The following is a 21326-nucleotide window of genomic DNA, read 5'->3' as shown; positions in this document are numbered from 1 at the left end:
CTTTGAGGCTTAGTTCAATGGGGTCTCGCTCTATTTCTTTTTCCTTTAATTTTATCCCTATGATTTTACTTCTATTTCATTTTAGCCCCGGTTAAAACGTTGCGTTTTGGAGGGGGATAATTTCCCCCCTTGGTCCCTCCTGGTTGCTTGCGCGCTCAGATTAACCCCTTTCTCCTTCATTTATTTTAAATTCGCCACAAAATTCCATTTTTAATTCGATTTCGTCCCCTTTTTTACTTTTCCTTATTATTCTAATTTAATTTTAATATTATTATTGTTGTATTTTTATTAACAACTCATTATTATCATTTTATTTAATACTTGTATATATATATATATGTTATAAAGTATTGTTAATAGTTTTAATATTATCATTCTTATTAATGCATATGTATGTTAATATTATATGATGTCTATATTTTTATACATATGTATATATATTACATATATTTCTCCTTTTGAATCTGTATATATATATATATTCTTTTTATACATTACGTATACATGTTTTAATGTCTAAATATATATTATGCACATACTTTTAATATCGCCATATATTTATTTTTAATATATATATATACTTTTATGTAATACCTTTAATAATTGTTTCCTAACATTATTATCTTTTAATATATATATATATGTGTATCGTATATACATCCTCTTAATATTGTGTTTTTCTATATGTTACTTAATATATTTTTTAATATCTATATTATGTATTACTATATCTACGTAGTATTATTTTTACTATCATTATTATTCCTAATATAAATATTATACATACATCTTTTAACATCATATAAATATATATATTTTAAATATCATTATTGTTATATCTATTTTATACATGTATATATACTCTTTATATAGTATTTTTTTTTTTTTTCTTCCTATGTATAGCATATATTATTGTACTTAACATTTTCACTTGCTTATTACTTTATTTTAATATTATTATTATTTATATCATTATACTTCCTACATTTTCACTTATTACCTTTTAAATACATTTATTTTATTCTTCCTCACTGCATCATATATTATTTATTTATATATACACGTATATATATACACTTTCATACATCATTTCTAAATTATTACTTGTATTATTACTATTAATATTATTATTACTATTACTATACTACCATTCTTTAGTTTTGAATAATGATTGTTTATTACGAGTTCTTTTTAATTTCAAATATTTCTGTCTTATTCATTATTTTATTTTTATTCGTTTTATTCATTTATCTTTACTCTTATCATTATTGTTCATATTCGTATTTATTCTGTTATGCTTGTCAATCTGAATTTGTTCATGCATCCTTTATTATCTCGTTTCATTACGAATTTAGGTTTTTATCGAACCCCAATAATAATTCTTTCATAAAAGTGATATTCCGTATTTGGTAATTCGAGACAATCGTGCCCTAACTTACTGGGTTTCGATTTTCCTCATTTAACCTAAATAGCGGAATACTCTTTTAAATCACTATACGAGTTTTGGAAAAAGCTTATTCTCGGAGATACAAAGTGTTGTGCCGTAACTTACCGGGTATGACATTTTGTCATCTCGAAATAAGAATTTGTTATGAAATAAAGGCAATATTCGGTGTTTGAGAATTCGATAAAACGTGCCCTAACTTACTGGATTTCGATTACTCTCGTTTACTCTAAAATAACCGGATACCCTTTTAATAAGTTAAAATACGTAAATTTTATATAAAAAAGGTAAACTCGCTCTCGAAAATTCAAGATGTCGTGTCCTAACTCACTGGATGTGACATTTTATATTTTGGGACGAGAAGGTTTTTAATATTTGAGCATTTTCTTTACAAAGAGGGATCGTATTTCAATGTCTTTCAAGTTTTCAATCTTCGACACTAAGACACTAATTAATCAACTAGGTACCAATTTTTAGGCGTATCGAGGGTGCTAACCCTTCCTCGTGCGTAACTGACTCCTGAACTCATTTTCTGATTTTCGTAGACCAAAAATTATAGTTTTAGTAAATCTTAACTTTTATTAAAATGATTAATTTGAGGTGACACAATCACACCTCATCAAAAAGGATTGGTGGCGACTCCTCTGTTCGTTTTCATTTTCAAAATCTAAGTCGATTCCCCTTTTTTTCAAAAAATGGTTACGACAGCTTGGCGACTCCGCTGGGGACAAATAAGAGAGTCAAGCCACAAGTTGATTAACTTTTGTCTTTTTATCGAAAATTAAAAATTTGATTTTGATATACGATCCTTTCATTGCATTTCACCCGTTTTTTTTTTGCGATTTTCATTATTTTATTCCTATTTTCTTTAATCGCTTCAAGTTTTTATGCATATATCCTCGCACATTGCATTGCATGACCGCTGTGGTCACACCCCTTTAAGTGAGAGTGAGAAACTACTCCTTCGTGATGTTTTCACCTCCGTGCAGGATAGTGATCGCTTTCGGGATACATCCATACCTATGTCTTCGTGAGATTTTCATCTCCTTGCAGCCATAGGGAAATGTATTCCCCTGAACTGAACTTGGCCTGTATGAGCCTATAATGGGTGAAGATCGAGGAATCTGCTGGTTCAGGTACCCTTACTCTAGAACCAAACCCCATGTAGCGAGCCTTAAGAACCCACCCTAGGTAGAGCCATTCCGAAACCCTAGTGGTTACCTGAGCAAGTGCTATATTTATCATTCTATATTTGCTTTGGACTGCGTATAAATTACTGACTAGCTTTGTTTTACTTTGATTGTATTTGCATGACATTTTCATCATAAAAGGTGTTGATTTGCATTCAGTTCCTAAATAGATAGCTTATCATGGAAAATGGGTTTTTTGATAAAGTAGAAGACAACGCGGCTGTCTGGATATGGGCTGAGACAACACAACAAGAGAAAGGTGACAGTCTTACCGAGGGGTACGTGTCAGAGTTATGGAATTTTACTCGGATCAACGTAACTCAAAATAATCTCCAAGAGATGAAAGAAATTTGGGGTCAATGGGATGACGAGGTCAAAGAGCTATTCTATTGTCATTACGGTGATTTACCTTATCTACTCGATGTCAAGGTAGATGAACATCTGTTTCGAGCCCTTGCCCAATATTGGAATTCTGTTTACAGTTGCTTCACTTTCAGGAAAGTAGATTTGGTACCTACTATAGAAGAATACACGACCTTTCCATTGCCCAAAGATTCAGTTGATGAATTTATGCGGACACGCTAACGTCCCACATTTTCAAAAAGTGATGAACATCACAGGGATGAGCGAACAGTGGGTGACAACCCGGATCAAACAAAAAGGAGATTGTAAATGCATTCCTTGGAGGATCCTGAGGGATCTAATCTTAGTGCACCCCGACGTGAAGAAAAGGGTAGATGTCTTTGCCTTGAGCGTTTATGGACTGGTCATCTTCCCCAAAGCTTTAGGGCACGTGACGAGGCTGTTGCCGACCTTTTTGACAGGCTTGGTAAAGGAACCACACCTGTACCCGCAATCTTGGCTGAAACTTTCAAATCATTGAATGCTTGTAGAAGAGGGGTGAAGGGAGATTTATTGGATGTGCACAGCTCTTGCTATCTTGGTTCTACAGCCATTTTTGGAAAGTGGAAAAGGTCTCGTATCGTATCTTCTCTGAAAATTACTCTCCACTAAAAGAATTAGTGGCTATTCCGAGGCGAGATGATGTCACAGAAGAAAATTGGATGACGGTTCTCCAAAATTTTCAAGAAGAAGATGTTGAATGGAGAGCCCCGTGGATGGTTCCTGATGAAATATTATACTGATGCGGAGATTTCGATTGGGTTCCCTTGTTAAGAGTATGGGGAGTCATCAGGTATGCTCCTCTGCTTGCATTGCGACAGTACAGATCCAGACAGTTTACACCACCAACATACGGGTTAGCCCAGTGCGAGTTCGTGTTCACAGGGAATAATTACAGAAAGAAAGTTCTCGAGATATCAAATGCCTGGAACCAGACTCATAGAATGAAGAAGTTTGCTGCCAATCCCATGACTACTCCTGAGTACGACCGATGGTGGAATCAAAGGATTAACGACAACATCCCTACATCAGATCAAGGGAATCCTCAGTCGATAGAGGAGCACTTGAAAGTAATCCCATCTGAGCTAGAAATCATCAGGCAGGATTTCGAGAGAAAGAGTCTAGAGCTAGAAAAAAAGATCGAGAAGTTGGAAGAAAAAAAGATACAGTTAGGGTTAGATGTCGACGTCCAGAAACTAAAAGCTGAAAGACTCAGAAAAGGGAAAAACAAGGCTGAAGAGGACTTGGACAGTTTGAAAATGGGCTATAAGAAGCTACGTAGATCAATGAGAACCGCTGGGTTAGGAAAAACATCTGAACAGTAGCGACAGGAAGTTAAAGAAGAGCAAAGCAAAGCCAACCAGTGGAAAGAAAAATTCTGTGATGCTCAAGCTCGAGAAGGTGCTCTGAAAAGAAGTTTGGTAGAAGTCCAGAATGAAAAAGAGGGGTTAAGAATCCGGGTATTAGAGTTAGAGAGGTCATTGTATCAATATCGCTCGCGTAACTCTGCAATCGAGTTGAAAGCTAGTCAGAACAGAATCGAGGAATTAAAAGAGAATATAAAAGAACTCAAAACAGCACTGTAAAATCGTGAACTTCAGATAGAACTCCTCGAGGTAAATAACGACCGATGGAAGGAGCAACTTCATCAATCTCAAGACCAAGTCAGGAGCAGGGACTACGTCATGGGCGAAGCTTTGACTCAAGTACGAGAAGTAGCCGATCACTTGCAAACAATAGCAGTACAAGCCGATGTGCTGAGTTTAAAATACGAGTCAGAATCGGACTGAGGTCGAGAGCTAGCTTGGCTTCTTAGACAGGTCAAGGCCTTAAGTATCAGGGCCAAACCTTATATGTAATCTATTTTATGTAAAGAAACTTGTTTTCTAGAAAGTTACTCTAATGAAATCGAATTGGAATCAACGCTTTTTTGCATTCATCGCATTCATTGCATTCATGCATCAGTATTGCATCACACGCACTAAAACTCACAAAAAACCCTAAAAATCATGGCAGTTACCCTGGAACATCGTTACGGTACAAGAGGAAAAACAAGAGCAATGGATCAAAGGTTAGAGAGATTGGAACAAATGCAAAAAGAGATGCAAGATCAATTACAAACACGTATGCAAGAACAGCTTGCCAAAATCCAGCAAGATATGAGGGACCAGATGCTAGAGTCCCAAAAAAGCATGAGGACCAACTAATGCGTTTATTGGCTGGCGGGTTAGAAAAAGGGAAAAGCTCCTTGATCAATGCGGGAGATGATAATGAAGATCCTACCTACCCTCCGGGTTTTACCCCAGCGGACGTTCAGACACAACCTGATATGTACCCAAGAAGGCCATCGGTCACAATTAGGCCCCAACCATTTCAGACTGGTGTTTCGACACCGATGAATTATCAGGCTGGCTCGGGCTCTAATCCGAGGGATAACCCGACCAACCCTGTGGTCCTCAATCTCGATGAAGTAACAGAAACAGAAAAGGCAAGGATAGAACTCCCGAGAGAGCTTGAAGAAAGGTGTAGATGGTTAGAAGAAAAATTTAAAGAAATGGAAAGCACCGACTATCGTGGTGGAATCGACGCTAAGGAATTAAGTTTGGTTCCAGACCTGGTACTCCCTCTCAAGTTCAAAACTCTGGAATTTGAGAAATACAACGGGACTAGCTGTCCTGAAGCTCACATCGCTATGTTCTGCAGACGAATGGCAGGTCATGTCAACAATGACCAGCTATTAATTCACTGCTTCCAAGAAAGTCTGGTCGGGGCCGCTTCTAGATGGTACAACCAACTGAGTCGCGCCCAGATCAGTTCATGAAAAGATTTAGCACAAGCCTTCGGGAAGCAGATGGTCATGTGGCAGACATAGCCCCTAATAGAATCACTTTACAGAATATGGAGAAAAAGCATAATGAGAGCTTTAGGCAGTACGCCCAGCGATAGAGAGAGGTGGCCACACAAGTCCAACCCCCTCTATTAGAAAAGGAAACCACTATGCTCTTCATCAATACCCTGAAGGCACCTTTTATTAACCACATGCTGGGTAGCACAACCAAGAGTTTTTCGGCCATAGTAATGTCTGGAGAAATGATAGAAAATGCCATAAGATGTGGGAAAATAGAGGCTGGGGAAAACGCCAAGAGGTCAGCGCCGAGAAAGAAAGAGCACGAGGTGAATAATGTGAGCTCATATTCGAAATCGATCACCGTAAGCCAACCAAGGTCGACAACTGCTGGACAGTAGGGCCCACTCAGACAAGAGCCCAACACAAAACAAAATAGGGAAAAACTCCAATTTATGCCCATTCCAATGACGTACAAGGAGTTATACCAAAGTTTATTTGATGCACATGTCATGTCTCCCTTCTATTTAAAGCCAATGCAACCTCCATACCCCAAATGGTATGACGCAAATGCCCAATGTGAATACCATGGGGGAGCCACAGGACACTCGATAGAAAACTGCACCACTTTCAAGAAATTGGTTGAAAGACTCATCAACATGGGGATTGTGAAATTTGATGATACATCCAATGCAGAGAATCCATTACCTAACCATGGGGATAAGGGAATAAATGTGATAATTGAGAGTTCGGGGAAAAAATTTAAGATGAATATTGCAGAAGTGAATACCCTGTTGGAAGAAGTTTGGAAGGAAATGGTGGAAAGAGGGTTGATAGCACAGAATTCAAGGGACAGGCCCCGAGAAGCGAATAATTATTGTAAGTTCCACGATCAAGAGGATCACGAGATCCAGAAATGCAGCCAATTCAGGGCTTTAGTACAAGGATTGATGTATAATAAGGAGCTGGAATTCTTTGAATATGTTGGGAGCCCAGAAGAAACAGATGTGTGTGCCTCCAAAGAGGGATCGATGAAGGATGTTTACAAAGTCAACCACCCAGTGGTTATCATATCACGTCTGAGAATAAATGAAGCCGGGGCACAAGTTGAGCCAAAGTTCGTGATCCAAAAGCCCGTTGCTTTCCCTTATAAAGATAGCAAAAGGGTACCGTGGAACTATAGCTGCAATGTGACATTCCCGGGAGAGGAAACCCCGATTAATACATCAGAGGAAGTTCAAGATGAAGGTTTTTATACTTGCAGTGGAAGGCATTATACCCCAAATACAAAAGTCGAGCAGGTTAAAGAAAAATCATTAGCAATTGAGCAAAAGAAAGAGAAGCCAGTGGGGCCTGGACCAACTGTTAATGAATCAGTGACAGAAAAAGAAGCCAATGAATTCTTAAAATTTCTAAAGCACAGCGAATATAGTGTCGTAGAACAGTTGCACAAACAGCCAACGCATATATCGGTACCGGCCTTACTCTTAAGCTCTGAAACCCATCGCAGCGCATTAATGAAGGTGCTGAATGAAACTTATGTTGCTAACGATATCTCTGTAAACAAACTAGACCGCTTAGTCAACAATATAAGTGCCGAAAACTTTATATTCTTCAATGACGATGAGGTACCACTAGGGGGTCGAGGATCAACTAAAGTTTTGCACATCCCGACTCGCTGTAAAGGGTACACATTACCGGGGGTACTGATTGACAATGGGTCTGCACTGAATGTCCTACCCCAATCTACGCTGAGTAGGTTGCCAGTGGATAGTTCCCATATGAAGACATGCCAAAGTGTAGTGAGAGCATTTGATGGCACGGAAAGGAAGGTAATGGGGAGAATTGAAGTACCCCTCTTAATCAGGCCAAGCACATACGAGGTAGATTTCTTGGTCATGGACATTAAGCCTTCGTATAATTGCCTATTGGGGAGACCATGGATACACTCGGTAGGGGCAGTCCCTTCATCGCAGCATCACAAGTTGAAATTAGTGACAAAAGGTCGGTTAGTAACGATCAATGCTGAAGAGGACATCATCGCGGCAATAACCAGTGACGCCCCATATCTGGAGGCAAATGATAAAGCAATCGAGTGCTCTTTTCGATCATTAGAGTTTGTGAATGCGACGTTCATCACCGAACGAAACAAGATTACAATGCCCAGGTTATCTAAGACTATAAGAATGGGACTACGACTAACTGTTGGAAAAGGGGCCCTACTCGAAAAAGGACTCAGGAGATACCTCGAGGGAAGGATTAATGCACCAACGGTGAAGGACAAACAAGACCATTTTGGGTTAGGATTTAAGCCAGACACGAAACAAAGAAAGAAAGAGCTAGAGAAGAAGCAAGAAAGAAGGAGAGCGCGATTGAGTGGGGGAGAAATCGAATGGGAACCAATGATCTTCCCTCATATATTAAAGACTTTTGTGTCTGGAGGGGTCATTCACTCCGAGCGGAAGACGTCGGGAAAGGAAATCATGGAAGGAATGATGAAGAGTTTGGACATCAACGCCACATATAAAGAAGGAACTGGGGTAGAGAATTTGTCGGGCATTCGCCCCTATGAGCCGGGAAGCGTTCTGAATAATTGGACTGTGGAAGAGATTCCTGTAGTCTTTAGAACTAACTCAGAGTAACGTCTAAAACACACTTATTGCTCTAGGCCTAGGAGTAACAAGTGTCCTTTTGTGAAATAGGCTTATGTTCGAAATCGTTATTTCAATGAAATGCATCCTTTTGACTTATTCCGTGCAAATATTTTTTTATTCTTTCATTCATAACCATACCATATATATCATTGTTCTTAGATTCTCTTGTTCTTTGTATCTTCCTTTGCACCTACAACAGGTCTCTAGATATCAATAATGTGAGTGACGTTGCTACTAATTCAGAGTCTTCTTTTGAGCGGGATATGTGTCTAGAGGGATCCCAGGACTTTGAGGATGACGGAGACTATAACTTATCCCCTGATTTGTTAAGGATGGTAGAACATGAGGAGAAACAAATTCTACCCCACAAAGAGACTGTAGAAGTCGTGAACTTGGGAGATGAACTAGAAAAGAAAGAAGTAAAGATCAGAGCTTGCATTGCCACAGAGACAAAGCAGGACCTTATTGAGTTACTCCAAGAGTTCAAGGATGTCTTTGCATGGTCATATCAAGATATGCCTGGGCTAAGTATTGACATTGTGGTACACAGGCACCCCATCGAAGAATACAAGCCAGTTCAGCAAAAGCTTCGAAGGATGCGGCCCGATGTTTTGTTGAAAATAAAATAGGAGGTCAAGAAGCAATTTGATGCTGGTTTCTTACAAGTAGTTAAGTACTCGAGCCAACATCATCCCCGTCCCTAAAAAAGATGGAAAAGTACGGATGTGTGTAGACTACAGAGACTTAAACAAAGCTAGCCCAAAGGATAATTTCCCGTTGCCTCATATTGACACTTTAGTGGATAACATGGCAGGCTACTCACTCTTCTCCTTTATGGATGGTTTCTCGGGGTACAATCAGATCAAGATGCATCCTAAAGACATGAATAAAACCACCTTCATAACCATGTGGGGAACCTTTGGCTATAAGGTAATGCCGTTCGGATTGAAAAATGCGGGAGCAACATATCAGAGAGCCATGGTAACCCTATTCCATGATATGATGCATAAAGAAATTAAAGTCTACGTCGATGACATGATCGCCAAATCTCGGACTGAAGAAGAGCATGTGCAAGTCTTGAGGAAATTATTTTTAAGGTTGAGAAAATTCTAGTTGAAACTCAATCCAGCAAAATGTACCTTCGGGGCCAGGTCAAGAAAACTGCTAAGATTCGTGGTCAGTGAAAAAGGGATTGAGATAGACCCAGATAAAGTCAAAGCCAAACAAGAGTTACCTCCACCACGTACTCAGAAGGAAGTTCGGGGATTCCTAGTAAGATTAAATTACATCGCTCGGTTTATTTCACAACTAACCGAGAAATGTGACCCCATATTTCGTCTCCTTAAAAAACACAACCCTGGTGTTTGGGACGAGGAATGCCAGAAGACGTTCGACAAAGTTAAGCAATATTTGTCTAATGCCCCAGTGTTGACACCACCTAGTCCAGATAAGCCACTGATACTGTATTTGACGGTATTTGAAAATTCTATAGGATGCGTGCTTGGCCAACACGATGAATCGGGAAGGAAAGAAAGAGCGATATATTACCTCAGTAAAAAGTTTACTGAGTGTGAGACGAGATACTCGTTCATTGAAAAGTTGTGCTGTGCCTTAATCTGGACAACCCGAAGACTGAGACAATACATGTTGTACCATACAACTTGGCTGATCTCTAAAATGGATCCTCTGAAATACTTGATGGAGTCGACTGCTTTGAATGGGAGAATGGCCCGATGGCAAATTCTACTTTCTGGGTTCGATATAATCTATGTGAACCAGAAGGCCGTAAAAGGGAGTGCGATAGCAGATTTCCTAGCCAGCAGAGCCCTAGAAGACTACGAGCCTCTGAACTTTGACTTCCCAAATGAAGATCTAATGGCAACCACTGAAGAAGACCCTCAAGAAGGTCATCCTTGGAAGCTAAACTTTGACGGAGCATCAAATGCTGCGGGTAACAGAATCGAGGCATTCTGGTGTCCCCGAATGGAGATCATTATTCCTTCACTAGTAAATTGGGTTTTGACTGCACGAATAATATGGCAGAGTATGAAGCGTGCACCATGGGAATACGAGCAGCCATAGAACATAAAATCAAGGTGTTAGAGGTATATGGAGATTCTACCCTAGCGATTTATCAACTCAAAGGTGAATGGGAGACGAGAGACCCCAAATTGATCAATTATCGAAGGCTGATCCTTGAATTAATTAAAGAGTTTGATGACATTGTCTTCTGCTACCTCCCGCGAGAAGAAAATCAGATGGCTGATGCCCTAGCAACTTTAGCCTCTATGATCAAGGTGAATAAGCAAGAAAATGTGAAACCAATCCAAATGAGTATTTATGAAGCTCCGGCTTATTGTTATAATCTCGAAGAAGAAGAAGAAAATGATGATCACCCTTGGTACCATGATATCCTGCGATATGTGAAGAATCGTGAGTACCCCGACCAAGCTACTGAGAATGACAAAAGGACGTTGAGAAGACTGGCTAGTGATTATGTCTTGGACGGGGAGATCCTATACAAAAGAAGGAAGGATCAGGTACTGTTAATATGTTTAGATGCTATTGAGGCTAAGAAAATCTTGGAAGAAGTCCAGGAGGGCGTCTGTGGGACACACGCCAATGGCTTTACAATGGCCAGGCAAATTATGAGGTTCGGTTATTATTGGTCCACTATGGAAGGAGACTGTATTAACTACGCCAAAAGATGCCATAAGTACCAAATTTATAGAGACAAGATTAATATGCCTCCTTCACCTCTGCATGTTATGACTTCTCCATGGCCTTTCTCTATGTGGGGCATGGATGTGATTGGGCCAATTTCACCAAAAGCTTCAACTGGGCATCGTTTCACTTTGTAGTCATCGATTATTTCACCAAGTGGGTGGAAGCCGCTTCATATGCCAATATTACAAAATCGGCAGTTAGCAAGTTCCTAAAAAATGAAATCATTTGTCGATATGGGATGCCGGAAAGGATCATATCTGACAACGCATTGAATTTGAACAATAGCACGATAGCAGAGGTCTGCAGTCAGTTCAAGATCAGACACCACAACTCGTCGCCGTATCGCCCAAAAATGAACGGTGCAGTTGAGGCAGCTAATAAAAACATTAAGAAAATCGTGGGGAAAATGACTAAGACCTATAAAGATTGGCATGAGAAGCTACCATTTGCCTTCTACGCTTATCGAATCAGGACTTCTACCGAGGCAAATCCTTTATCATTGGTCTACGGGATGGAGGCGATTTTACCTATCGAAGTCAAGATTCCTTCCCTCAGAGTTTTGTCAGAAGTAAAGTTGGACGAAGTAGAATGGATCCAGTCCCGATACGATCAGTTGAATCTGATTGAAGAAAAGAGGCTAAGGGCTATTCGCTATGGTCAAATGTACCAAAAGCGAATGATGCGAGCTTACAACAAAAAGGTTCGTCCTAGGGAATTCCATGAGGGAGACCTAGTATTGAAAAAGATCCTGCCCATACAAAAGGAGTTCAGGGGGAAATGGATGCCGAATTGGGAAGGACCTTATGTGGTAAAGAAGGTCTTTTCTGGAGGAGCATTGATATTGGCTGAAATGGATGGCAAGACCTTACCCAATCCCGTGAATTCAAATTCAGTTAAGAAATACTTTGCCTAAAAAAAAAGAAGGGGGAGAGGCCAGGGTGAAAACTCGCAAAGAGCACCTTGAGACCAAAGGGATTTTGAATCGAAAACCCATAAAGGGCGATTCAAATTTTGATCAAAGGTGGGGCATGCGATGGTCTTATGATACCTAAATTAACAAAGAGGAGAGATGTTACATTTTGGGGCATCTGCAAGAGTACTCTAGATCCCCTAAACACATATTGGACAAAAAGGAGTCCTCAAGAAGTTAGTACAGAGAAGCTCACGCTGCGATATCTGGGGCACCTATTCCCTTCTTATTCATTTTGTATTCCAACAATGTTTGTTGACTGTGATTAATCTATTCCCTTCAAATGTTGTTTCTGATAAATTTCAGTTTTTTCATTGTTATGATCTTTTTCAAGCTTTTTTGCATTGAAATGATGATTAATGGACTAAAGCCATTTTCACAAAAAAGAGCTCTGCATATTACTCTGAAAGTTTCTAAATAGTACAGGAACCTAAAACAGGACTATTATTTAGAACTAACCAAACTCAAAGATTGGAAGCATATGAGAAGAAAGAGTTTAAATTGGGACTACCTTTTCGGGTTTTCTATTCAAAATTTGAGCTGAATAAGAAGACAGAGTACTATTTCAGTGAAAGAACCTTGATGAACAAAGAGTAATGGCAACAAAAGGGATTCACGCTCACAACATGTTGCACCCATACAATTCATAGATCATTCATAATGCATCTACTTAGGAGCATTTGATTCATTTTGATCATAGCATCCTAATTCTTTGGCATAAGCATAAATACATGGAACTAATTCTACAGGTCATGTTCTTAGAATTAGTAAATTCACCAGACCTTAAATCCCTAAGCAGTAGGGTAACAGGCTGAAGATTTGCAGATCTTATCACCCTAAGCAGTAGGGAAATAGATCGAAGATGATGAGCTTTAACCCTCTAAGCAGTAGAGTAACTAGCTAAATTTACAGACCTTGACCCCCTAAGCAGTAGGGTAATGGGCTGAAAATTACAGATCTTGTCTCCCTAAGGTCGCAGTGGAACAGATCGAATCTAGCAAGTCTCATCTCCCTGAAGTTGCAGTGGAACAGACTGAAGATTTACAGATCTAACCCCCTAAGCAGTAGGAAAACAGATCGAAAGTGATGGGCTTCAACCCTCTAAGCAATAGGGTAACAAGCCAAATTTTCAAACCTTAAACCCTTAAGCAGTAGGGTAACAGGTTGAATTTATGGATCAAAACCCCTAAGCGGTTAGGAAAAAGATCAATGATGACAAGCCTTAACCCCCTAAGTAGTAGGGTAACAGGCTGAAAATCAAATGTCTTCTCCCTGAAACAGCAGTGGAGTTGATCCAAGCCACAGTAGATCCCCTTGAAGTTTCAGAAGAGTTAACTGAAGTCACAAGTCTTGTTTCCCTGAAGATGCATTGGATTAAAATGAAGCTACCTGGAGAAAATGAGCGCTAAACAAGTCCAGACACGGTGAGACCGGGCAAAATTGGTTTTTTTAGGTTTGTGCTCTGTTCTCATTACACGACAACAAGCAAAGAGAGGCAGCTGTACAAGCCCAATTTTGGGCCTAAAACAACAGAAGTCCACTAAAGACCCAAACACCCCAAAACAACCCAAACCCACGCAGCCCAAATACAACCCAAAATAAAAAAAAAAAGAAAAAAAAAACCCTAATCTATTTACCCTAGCCTAATTAGCACCGTCCCATCACCACTTGCCTAGCCACCGTCTTTGCTGCAGCACCGCCCCATCAAGTCCACCGCCACAAGCACCTGCAATGCATTAAACAAGAATAGACAGAAAGCAAGAAAGAGGGCAGTGTAAACGTATATATAAGCAAAAATAAACAATGTAAAAGGGGCATTTTTGCTTCTTGATTTTTTTTCATTTTCGTAATGCAAAAGCAATATTAAGATCAAAAACATACTCAAACACAAACTCAAAAACCGAAGCAAAACAGATCGAGGGCCGAATCTAAGGTTATCTACTTTTCTTTTTATTTTTCTTATTTTCTTTTCGAATTTATTTGTATATATAGTATCCTTTCTATTAAAACAATAACACACATATATTAAATAAATATATAAAAAAATACAGCAGAAAAAAGTATAAAAGAAAAATCATACTTGAGCAATTTCCACCACTGTAATGGTGGCCGCCGTGTGAACCACGGCGGAAGCGATGGCCGGACCCCCTGGCCATTTCCGATTTTCTCCAGAGAAAAAACCCTTTCTCTTTCTTCTTTTTTTTCTCAAATCTCAGTAGAAATGAGATTTCAAAATTTTTTTTGATTTTTATAGGTCCCCGTACGACGCCGTTTTGGGATAAACACTCAGCACCCAAAACGGCGTCGTTTAGACAATGACCCGATGACCCAACCCGCCTATGCCTAGGATCCGCGTGTTTTTGGACTGAGGGGTTATTTACGCCCCCAGTCCCTCCGCTTTTGAGGCTTAGTTCAATGGGGTCTCGCTCTATTTCTTTTTCCTTTAATTTTATCCCTATGATTTTACTTCTATTTCATTTTAGCCCCGGTTAAAATGTTGCATTTTGGAAGGGGATAATTTCCCCCCTTGGTCCCTCCTGGTTGCTTGCGCGCTCAGATTAACCCCTTTCTCCTTCATTTATTTTAAATTCACCACAAAATCCATTTTAAATTCAATTTCGTCCCTTTTTTACTTTTCCTTATTATTCTAATTTAATTTTAATATTATTATTGTTGTATTTTTATTAACACTCATTATTATCATTTTATTTAATACTTGTATATATATATATATGTTATAAAGTATTGTTAATAGTTTTAATATTATCATTCTTATTAATGTATATGTATGTTAATATTATATGATGTCTATATTTTTATACATATGTATATATATATTACGTATATTTCTCCTTTTTAGTCTTGTATATATATTCTTTTTATACATTACGTATACATATTTTAATGTCTAAATATATATTATGCACATACTTTTAATATCGCCATATATTTATTTTTAATATATATATATACTTTTATGTAATACCTTTAATAATTATTTCCTAACATTATTATCTTTTAATATATATATATATATATATATATATATGTATCGTATCTACATCCTCTTAATATTGTGTTTTTCTATATGTTATGAATATATATTTTTTAATAACTATATTATGTATTACTATATCTACGTAGTATTATTTTTACTATCATTATTATTCCTAATATTAATATTATATATACATCTTTTAACATCATATAAATATATATATATTTTAATATCATTATTGTTATATCTATTTTATACATGTATATATACTCTTTATATAGTATTATTCATTTATTTTTTTCTTTTTTCTTCCTATGTATAGCATATATTATTGTACTTAACATTTTCACTTGCTTATTACTTTATTTTAATATTATTATTGTTTATATCATTATACTTCCTACATTTTCACTTATTACCTTTTAAATACATTTATTTTATTCTTCCCTCACTCGCATCATATATTATTTATTTATATATACACGTACATATATACACTTTCATACATCATTTCTAAATTATTACTTGTATTATTACTATTACTATTAATATTACTATTACTATACTACCATTCTTTAGTTTTGCATAATGATTGTTTATTACGAGTTCTTTTTAATTTCAAATATTTCCTGTCTTATTCATTATTTTCTTTTTATTCGTTTTATTCATTTATCTTTACTCTTATCATTATTGTTCACATTCGTATTTATTCTGTTATGCTTGTCAATCTGAATTTATTCATGCATCCTTTATTATCTCATTTCATTATGAATTTAGGTTTTTATCCAACCCCAATAATAATTCTTTCATAAAAGTGATATTTCGTATTTGGTAATTCGAGACAATCGTGCCCTAACTTACTGGGTTTTGATTTTCCTCATTTAACCTAAATAGCAGAATACTCTTTTAAATCGCTATATGAGTTTTGAAAAAAGCTTATTCTCGGAGATACGAAGTGTTATGCCCTAACTTACCAGGTATGACATTTTGTCATCTCGAAATAAGAATTTGTTTTGAAATAAAGGCAATATTCGGTGTTTGTGAATTCGAGAAAACGTGCCCTAACTTACTGGATTTCGATTACTCTCGTTTACTCTAAAATAACCGGATACCCTTTTAATAAGTTAAAATACGTAATTTTATATAAAAAAGGTAAACTCGCTCTCGAAAATTCAAGATGCCGTGTCCTAACTCACTGGATGTGACATTTTATATTTTGAGACGAGAAGGTTTTTAATATTTGAGCATTTTCTTTACAAAGAGGGATCGTATGTCAATGTCTTTCAAGTTTTCAATCTTCGACACTAAGACACTAATTAATCAACTAGGTACCAATTTTTGGGCGTATCGAGGGTGCTAACCCTTCCTCGTGCGTAACTGACTCCCGAACTCATTTTCTAATTTATGTAGACCAAAAATTATCGTTTTAGTAAATCTTAACTTTTATTAAAATGATTAATTTGAGGTGACCCGATCACACCTCATCAAAAAGAATTGGTGGCAACTCCTCTGTTCGTTTTCATTTTTAAAATCTAAGTCGATTCCCGTTTTTTTCAAAAAATGGTTACGACAATCATTTAGTTGAAAGTCGGGAACAGTAAGGATTCGTCTATCGAAAACACAGGTACGATTTTGGTTTAAGATTTATTGCTATAAATATTACAAACCAGATCGAATTTTAAAATTTTTATTTTTTACTATATAAAAAAACCTTTTGTAAACCGGATTTTTTCCAAAACTCGTTCAGGTGAAATTTCTCTTCACTCACTCTCTCTTTTCAAGTATCCTTAGTTTAATTTAATGACTCTAATTATGTTTGATATTTGGAAGGTTATTATGTCAACTGCACTAATTAAGAAAATCAACACTCTTTTTTGTAATGGCTTGGGTCTTTTCATGCTTCTCTTGATTCCTACAATCATCAGTTGAGGTATTATGAATTTAATCATTTTCATTTTGTGGCAGACAACCCACAGCAATTCCAACACCTAATTCCCTTAATTTAATTATGGGTTTAACAAGTTAGATATAATTATATTAGTGGAGGGTCCGGTTTCCATGATTGCAATCATGACCGGTTTTCTAAGTTATGCCCATTCAATTTTATGTGTTACAACAAATTTTTGCAACTTGGAATGACGCACGTTTTTATTCTTGCAAGTTCTCATTGTTGTTAAGTTAAAAAAAATGAAGTAATTATCTTCCTTTTTATTTAACTAATACAATTAATGTTACAAAATAAATAATGTGTTTCATTTAAGTTGTCAAATTAATGCACATACATATGATTGATCCATAATGTCTTGTCAGTGTCATTTCCTTGCTATAGCATTTGAAAATTAATCAGTTGAAATTTGACTTAATTTGCGAGCCATCATCTACATCATTGACTAAAATTTTGAAAATTAGCCAAAGATCTATTCCTGGTAAGTCAATTTTTTTTTTCCTTCAAGTTAAACGTTAAATTTACATGTGGGTAACGTACAAATATTTTCTTGGGCTGCATCGCACTCACGTTGTGGGTACAAATTAATATTGATGTTTGATGCTTTCAAGATTTTGTCATTTAAAGGTGTATTTTTCGTATTTGAACTCAATTAAATTTTATATAAAATAATTTTTTATAATTATAATATTTGACTTATTAGATTATATTATAATGTATAATTTGAATTTATTCATTTTAGATACTTAAAAGTCTTTCAAGATTTTATTGCTTTTAGGTCAGATTTGGACAATAATTTTTGTAATTTTATGTTGGCCTATGAGCACCTACTCTGCATATTTTAACCGACATCTTCAGTTTGCATTATAGATGAAGCCTTTAGGTATCATAATTGTAAAATGACATATATAAGGTTATAGGTTGGACCCTAAAGAGAAACACCTTCAGATTTCAAACCTTTGAGAGGCCATTAGGCATCCAAAAATAACAATATTAAGTTGATCTCACAAACATTAGTATATAAAGACAAAGGAAAAATATTATTAGGGAATCGAAAAAAATAAAGGCAGAACAGAGTTATAAGAATTGTATTGAATTTTTAAAATTAAATTATTAAGTTTTGAAGAGGAAAAATAGAAATTTCCATTTAACCAATGAACTAAACAAAATTAGATTGAATTATTAGTTATTAAAAGAAATTAAAATTAAAATTATATCATTTGAGTGAGAAGGTTAAATCCTTGCTCTATCTAGTAATTTCATCCTTTAAAATTAGACTTGTTTATGTGTTGAGTTATTTGCTCATATCCAAATGTCCATTGAAATTTAAAAGGATTAAGGAAAAAATATTGTCTCGAAAAATGAGTTTGGGTAAAAAATATAGACCCATTTAAAATATGGATTACACTCGGGTTTGAACATTCAAGACCTGAGCCCAGCCCGACCCATTTTTCAAGTTTGTAATGTTTTATATAATGTTATTTTTATATATTATATAATTTAAAACATATAAAAATTAAATCTATAGTAATATATAGTACTACTATAATGTAAACAGTAAAGCGAAAAATTTTAGGGGGCGGATGAAATTTTAATTTTTTATAATTTAAATCTTTATAACTTGTAAAGGATTAAATTAAATTTTTATAATTTTAGTGGGGGCCAAAGTGCAATTTTATCTTTACTAATTTAAAACTTTTAAAAAGTTTAAGGGCCAAAATAATAATTTTACATTTTAGAGGGCGGAGCCCATGTCAACCCCCGACTCTGCCCTAAATGTAAACTTTAAAAATTTTAAGATGATTATATATAAAACTATAATAAATAAAAATATATAAAATTATTAAATAATATAAATATATGTTTTTAATATTTTTAAAAATATAATATGAACAAGTTTAAAATAGATTTGAGTTAGCCATTTATAAATATGGACGAATATAGATAAAATTTTATATTTATATTTTAAATTAAATTAAAATTAAATAAATATAAAATATATTAATATCATAATTAAGCCCGATTGAACCCAACCTAACTCATAAAGTAATTTTGCTTAAAACTGATAATGCCTTGCCGATGAACGTAGTATTTTAAAACTTTCCCGTTCGTGCTAAAATCGAAAATAGAATTTCCCAAACAAAAGGGTGGTATATTCGGACACTTGACGACAAACAACCCAACTTGAACGAAACGGTCGATATAATTACAAGGCAAATAAAGTCATGAATAAATATTAATCAATCTCACTCACAAAATCCAAATACGTTGATGTCTTCATTGAAAATTTTGGATTAAACAAAGATTTCTATGGGTTTCAACTGTTATTTTAGCATTGAGGTTGGAGAAATATGAGGAAAACTTGGTAAAATATTGGATTAAAAATTGTTGCATGAAAGGGATGATGGTGGTGAGTAAGTCAGATATAGTGTCCATTTAAGTACAAGTTTTTATCCATTACATTACATTACATACTGTTGATACAAAGATACGGAGAGGATGTTGGGAGCTATTCATCCCGCATACTGACAGTCGTGTCGTGTTTTAGAGTCGAATTAGATTGGAGATGAGGGTAAAAGTCAGTCTCTAAGGAGATAGTCAACGTGTAGAACAAGTAGAGCCCATTATATTAATATTTTTAAATATTAGAGAGTAATGGTTGAATCAGTAGATCATCTTATTTTTGTTCAATTAATTTGACAAGTTTGATCACTGATTAATAATAATTAAATAAACAATAAAAATTATTAAAAATTTCTAAATTAGTTCAATCGTAGTTTTCTTTTCCTAATTTTTCTTCTATCGATTTCGAGTAATTTGCTTAAAGGTTGGTTGACAGAAATATGAACCCTCAAAAATGGAGAGAATGAATTTTTATTGCTCAATCAATTAAGAGAGTACAAGGAAATAAAAAGAACAGTGCAGTGAATTAACCAAGAATAATGGTCTATTTAAACTAAAAAGTCTCTTAAAATATCTCAACTAAATGGAGAGTAACTCACGTACTCTTTATTTGCACAAATCAAGGAACTAACTTTTAACTCCTAAAATAGAGGACTTGACTGATAGTAAGTTGCACTAACTTGTAACAGCCTCCCTTAGTGCAAGCTTCTTGTCAATAATGCCAAGATCTCCACGAAAAACTTCAAACTTAGTCTTTGCGAGCGCCTTAGTAAAGATGTCTGCAACTTGTTCATCAGTTTGAATTTTCAGCAACTCAATATCCTGAGATAACACTTTCTCTCGAACAAAATGATAATGAGTTTCAATATGTTTCGAACGAGCATGGAACACAAGTTTCCAGCAAGCTTTATAGCACTCTCATTATTACAATGAATCTGAATCGGATAATTGAAAATAATTGCCATTTCTTGAATGAGCCTCCTTAGCTACAAACATTCTTGAGTAGCCATTGTAGCAGCTACATATTCTGCTTCGCAACTTGAAAGAGCCATAGTAGTTTGTTTCTTACTACACCATGAAATCGCAGCAGAACCCGTTGTAAAGCAAAAACCTGTTGTAGAACATCTATCATTCACATCACCAGCCCAATCTGCATCTACAAAGCCACTCAAAGAAAAAATCTTAGATTGCTCGTACATTAAACCATAACTTAGAGTGCCTTTGATGTAACGAAGAATCCTCTTTGCTACAATTAAATGACCCTCACATGGTTGGCCCATAAACTGATAAATAACTCCAACAGAAAATGCGATATCAGGCCTTGTGATAGTTAAATAAAACAAACTACCGACAAGTTGACGAAAAAGCATTGCATCTTCTAAAGGTTTTCCTTCATTTTTAGCTAACTTGAGATTAGATTCCATGGGAGTCGACTTTGCTTTTGAACCCTCCATGCGAAACCTTTGTAACAAGCTTGCTGCTACCCTTTTTGAGAAACAAAATAACCATCACTTTTTTCAATTTCTAAACCAAGGAAACAAGCTTCACCCAAACTTTTCATTTCAAAACAAACCATTAAAGCATCTTGAAGATTGCTAATTTCAGCACTATCATCACCTGTAATAATCATATCACCCACATAAAGTAAAAGTAAAGTGCATGCAGTGGTTGTTTTCCTAACGAATAAGCTTGGATCAGTACTTGAAGATTTAAAATGACAAAAATCAAGATATTGAGCAATCTTATCG

General features: G+C 35.9%; 1 protein-coding gene across 1 annotated transcript; it reads right to left on the bottom strand.

Moving 5' to 3' along the window:
• Nucleotides 1–20253: 20253 nt before the first annotated feature.
• On the bottom strand, nucleotides 20254–21032 carry LOC128293814 (secreted RxLR effector protein 161-like). The gene is made up of 2 exons (XM_053029356.1): nucleotides 20573–21032; nucleotides 20254–20483 (listed from the first exon to the last, which is right to left on the bottom strand). The coding sequence occupies exons 1-2, from the start codon at nucleotides 21030–21032 to the stop codon at nucleotides 20254–20256; spliced, it is 690 nt and encodes a 229-aa protein (XP_052885316.1).
• Nucleotides 21033–21326: the final 294 nt, after the last annotated feature.

This window comes from Gossypium arboreum, chromosome 6, assembly GCF_025698485.1.
Source record: "Gossypium arboreum isolate Shixiya-1 chromosome 6, ASM2569848v2, whole genome shotgun sequence".
NCBI classification, from domain to species: domain Eukaryota; kingdom Viridiplantae; phylum Streptophyta; class Magnoliopsida; order Malvales; family Malvaceae; genus Gossypium; species Gossypium arboreum.
This window is presented reverse-complemented; position numbering and strand designations above follow the sequence as displayed.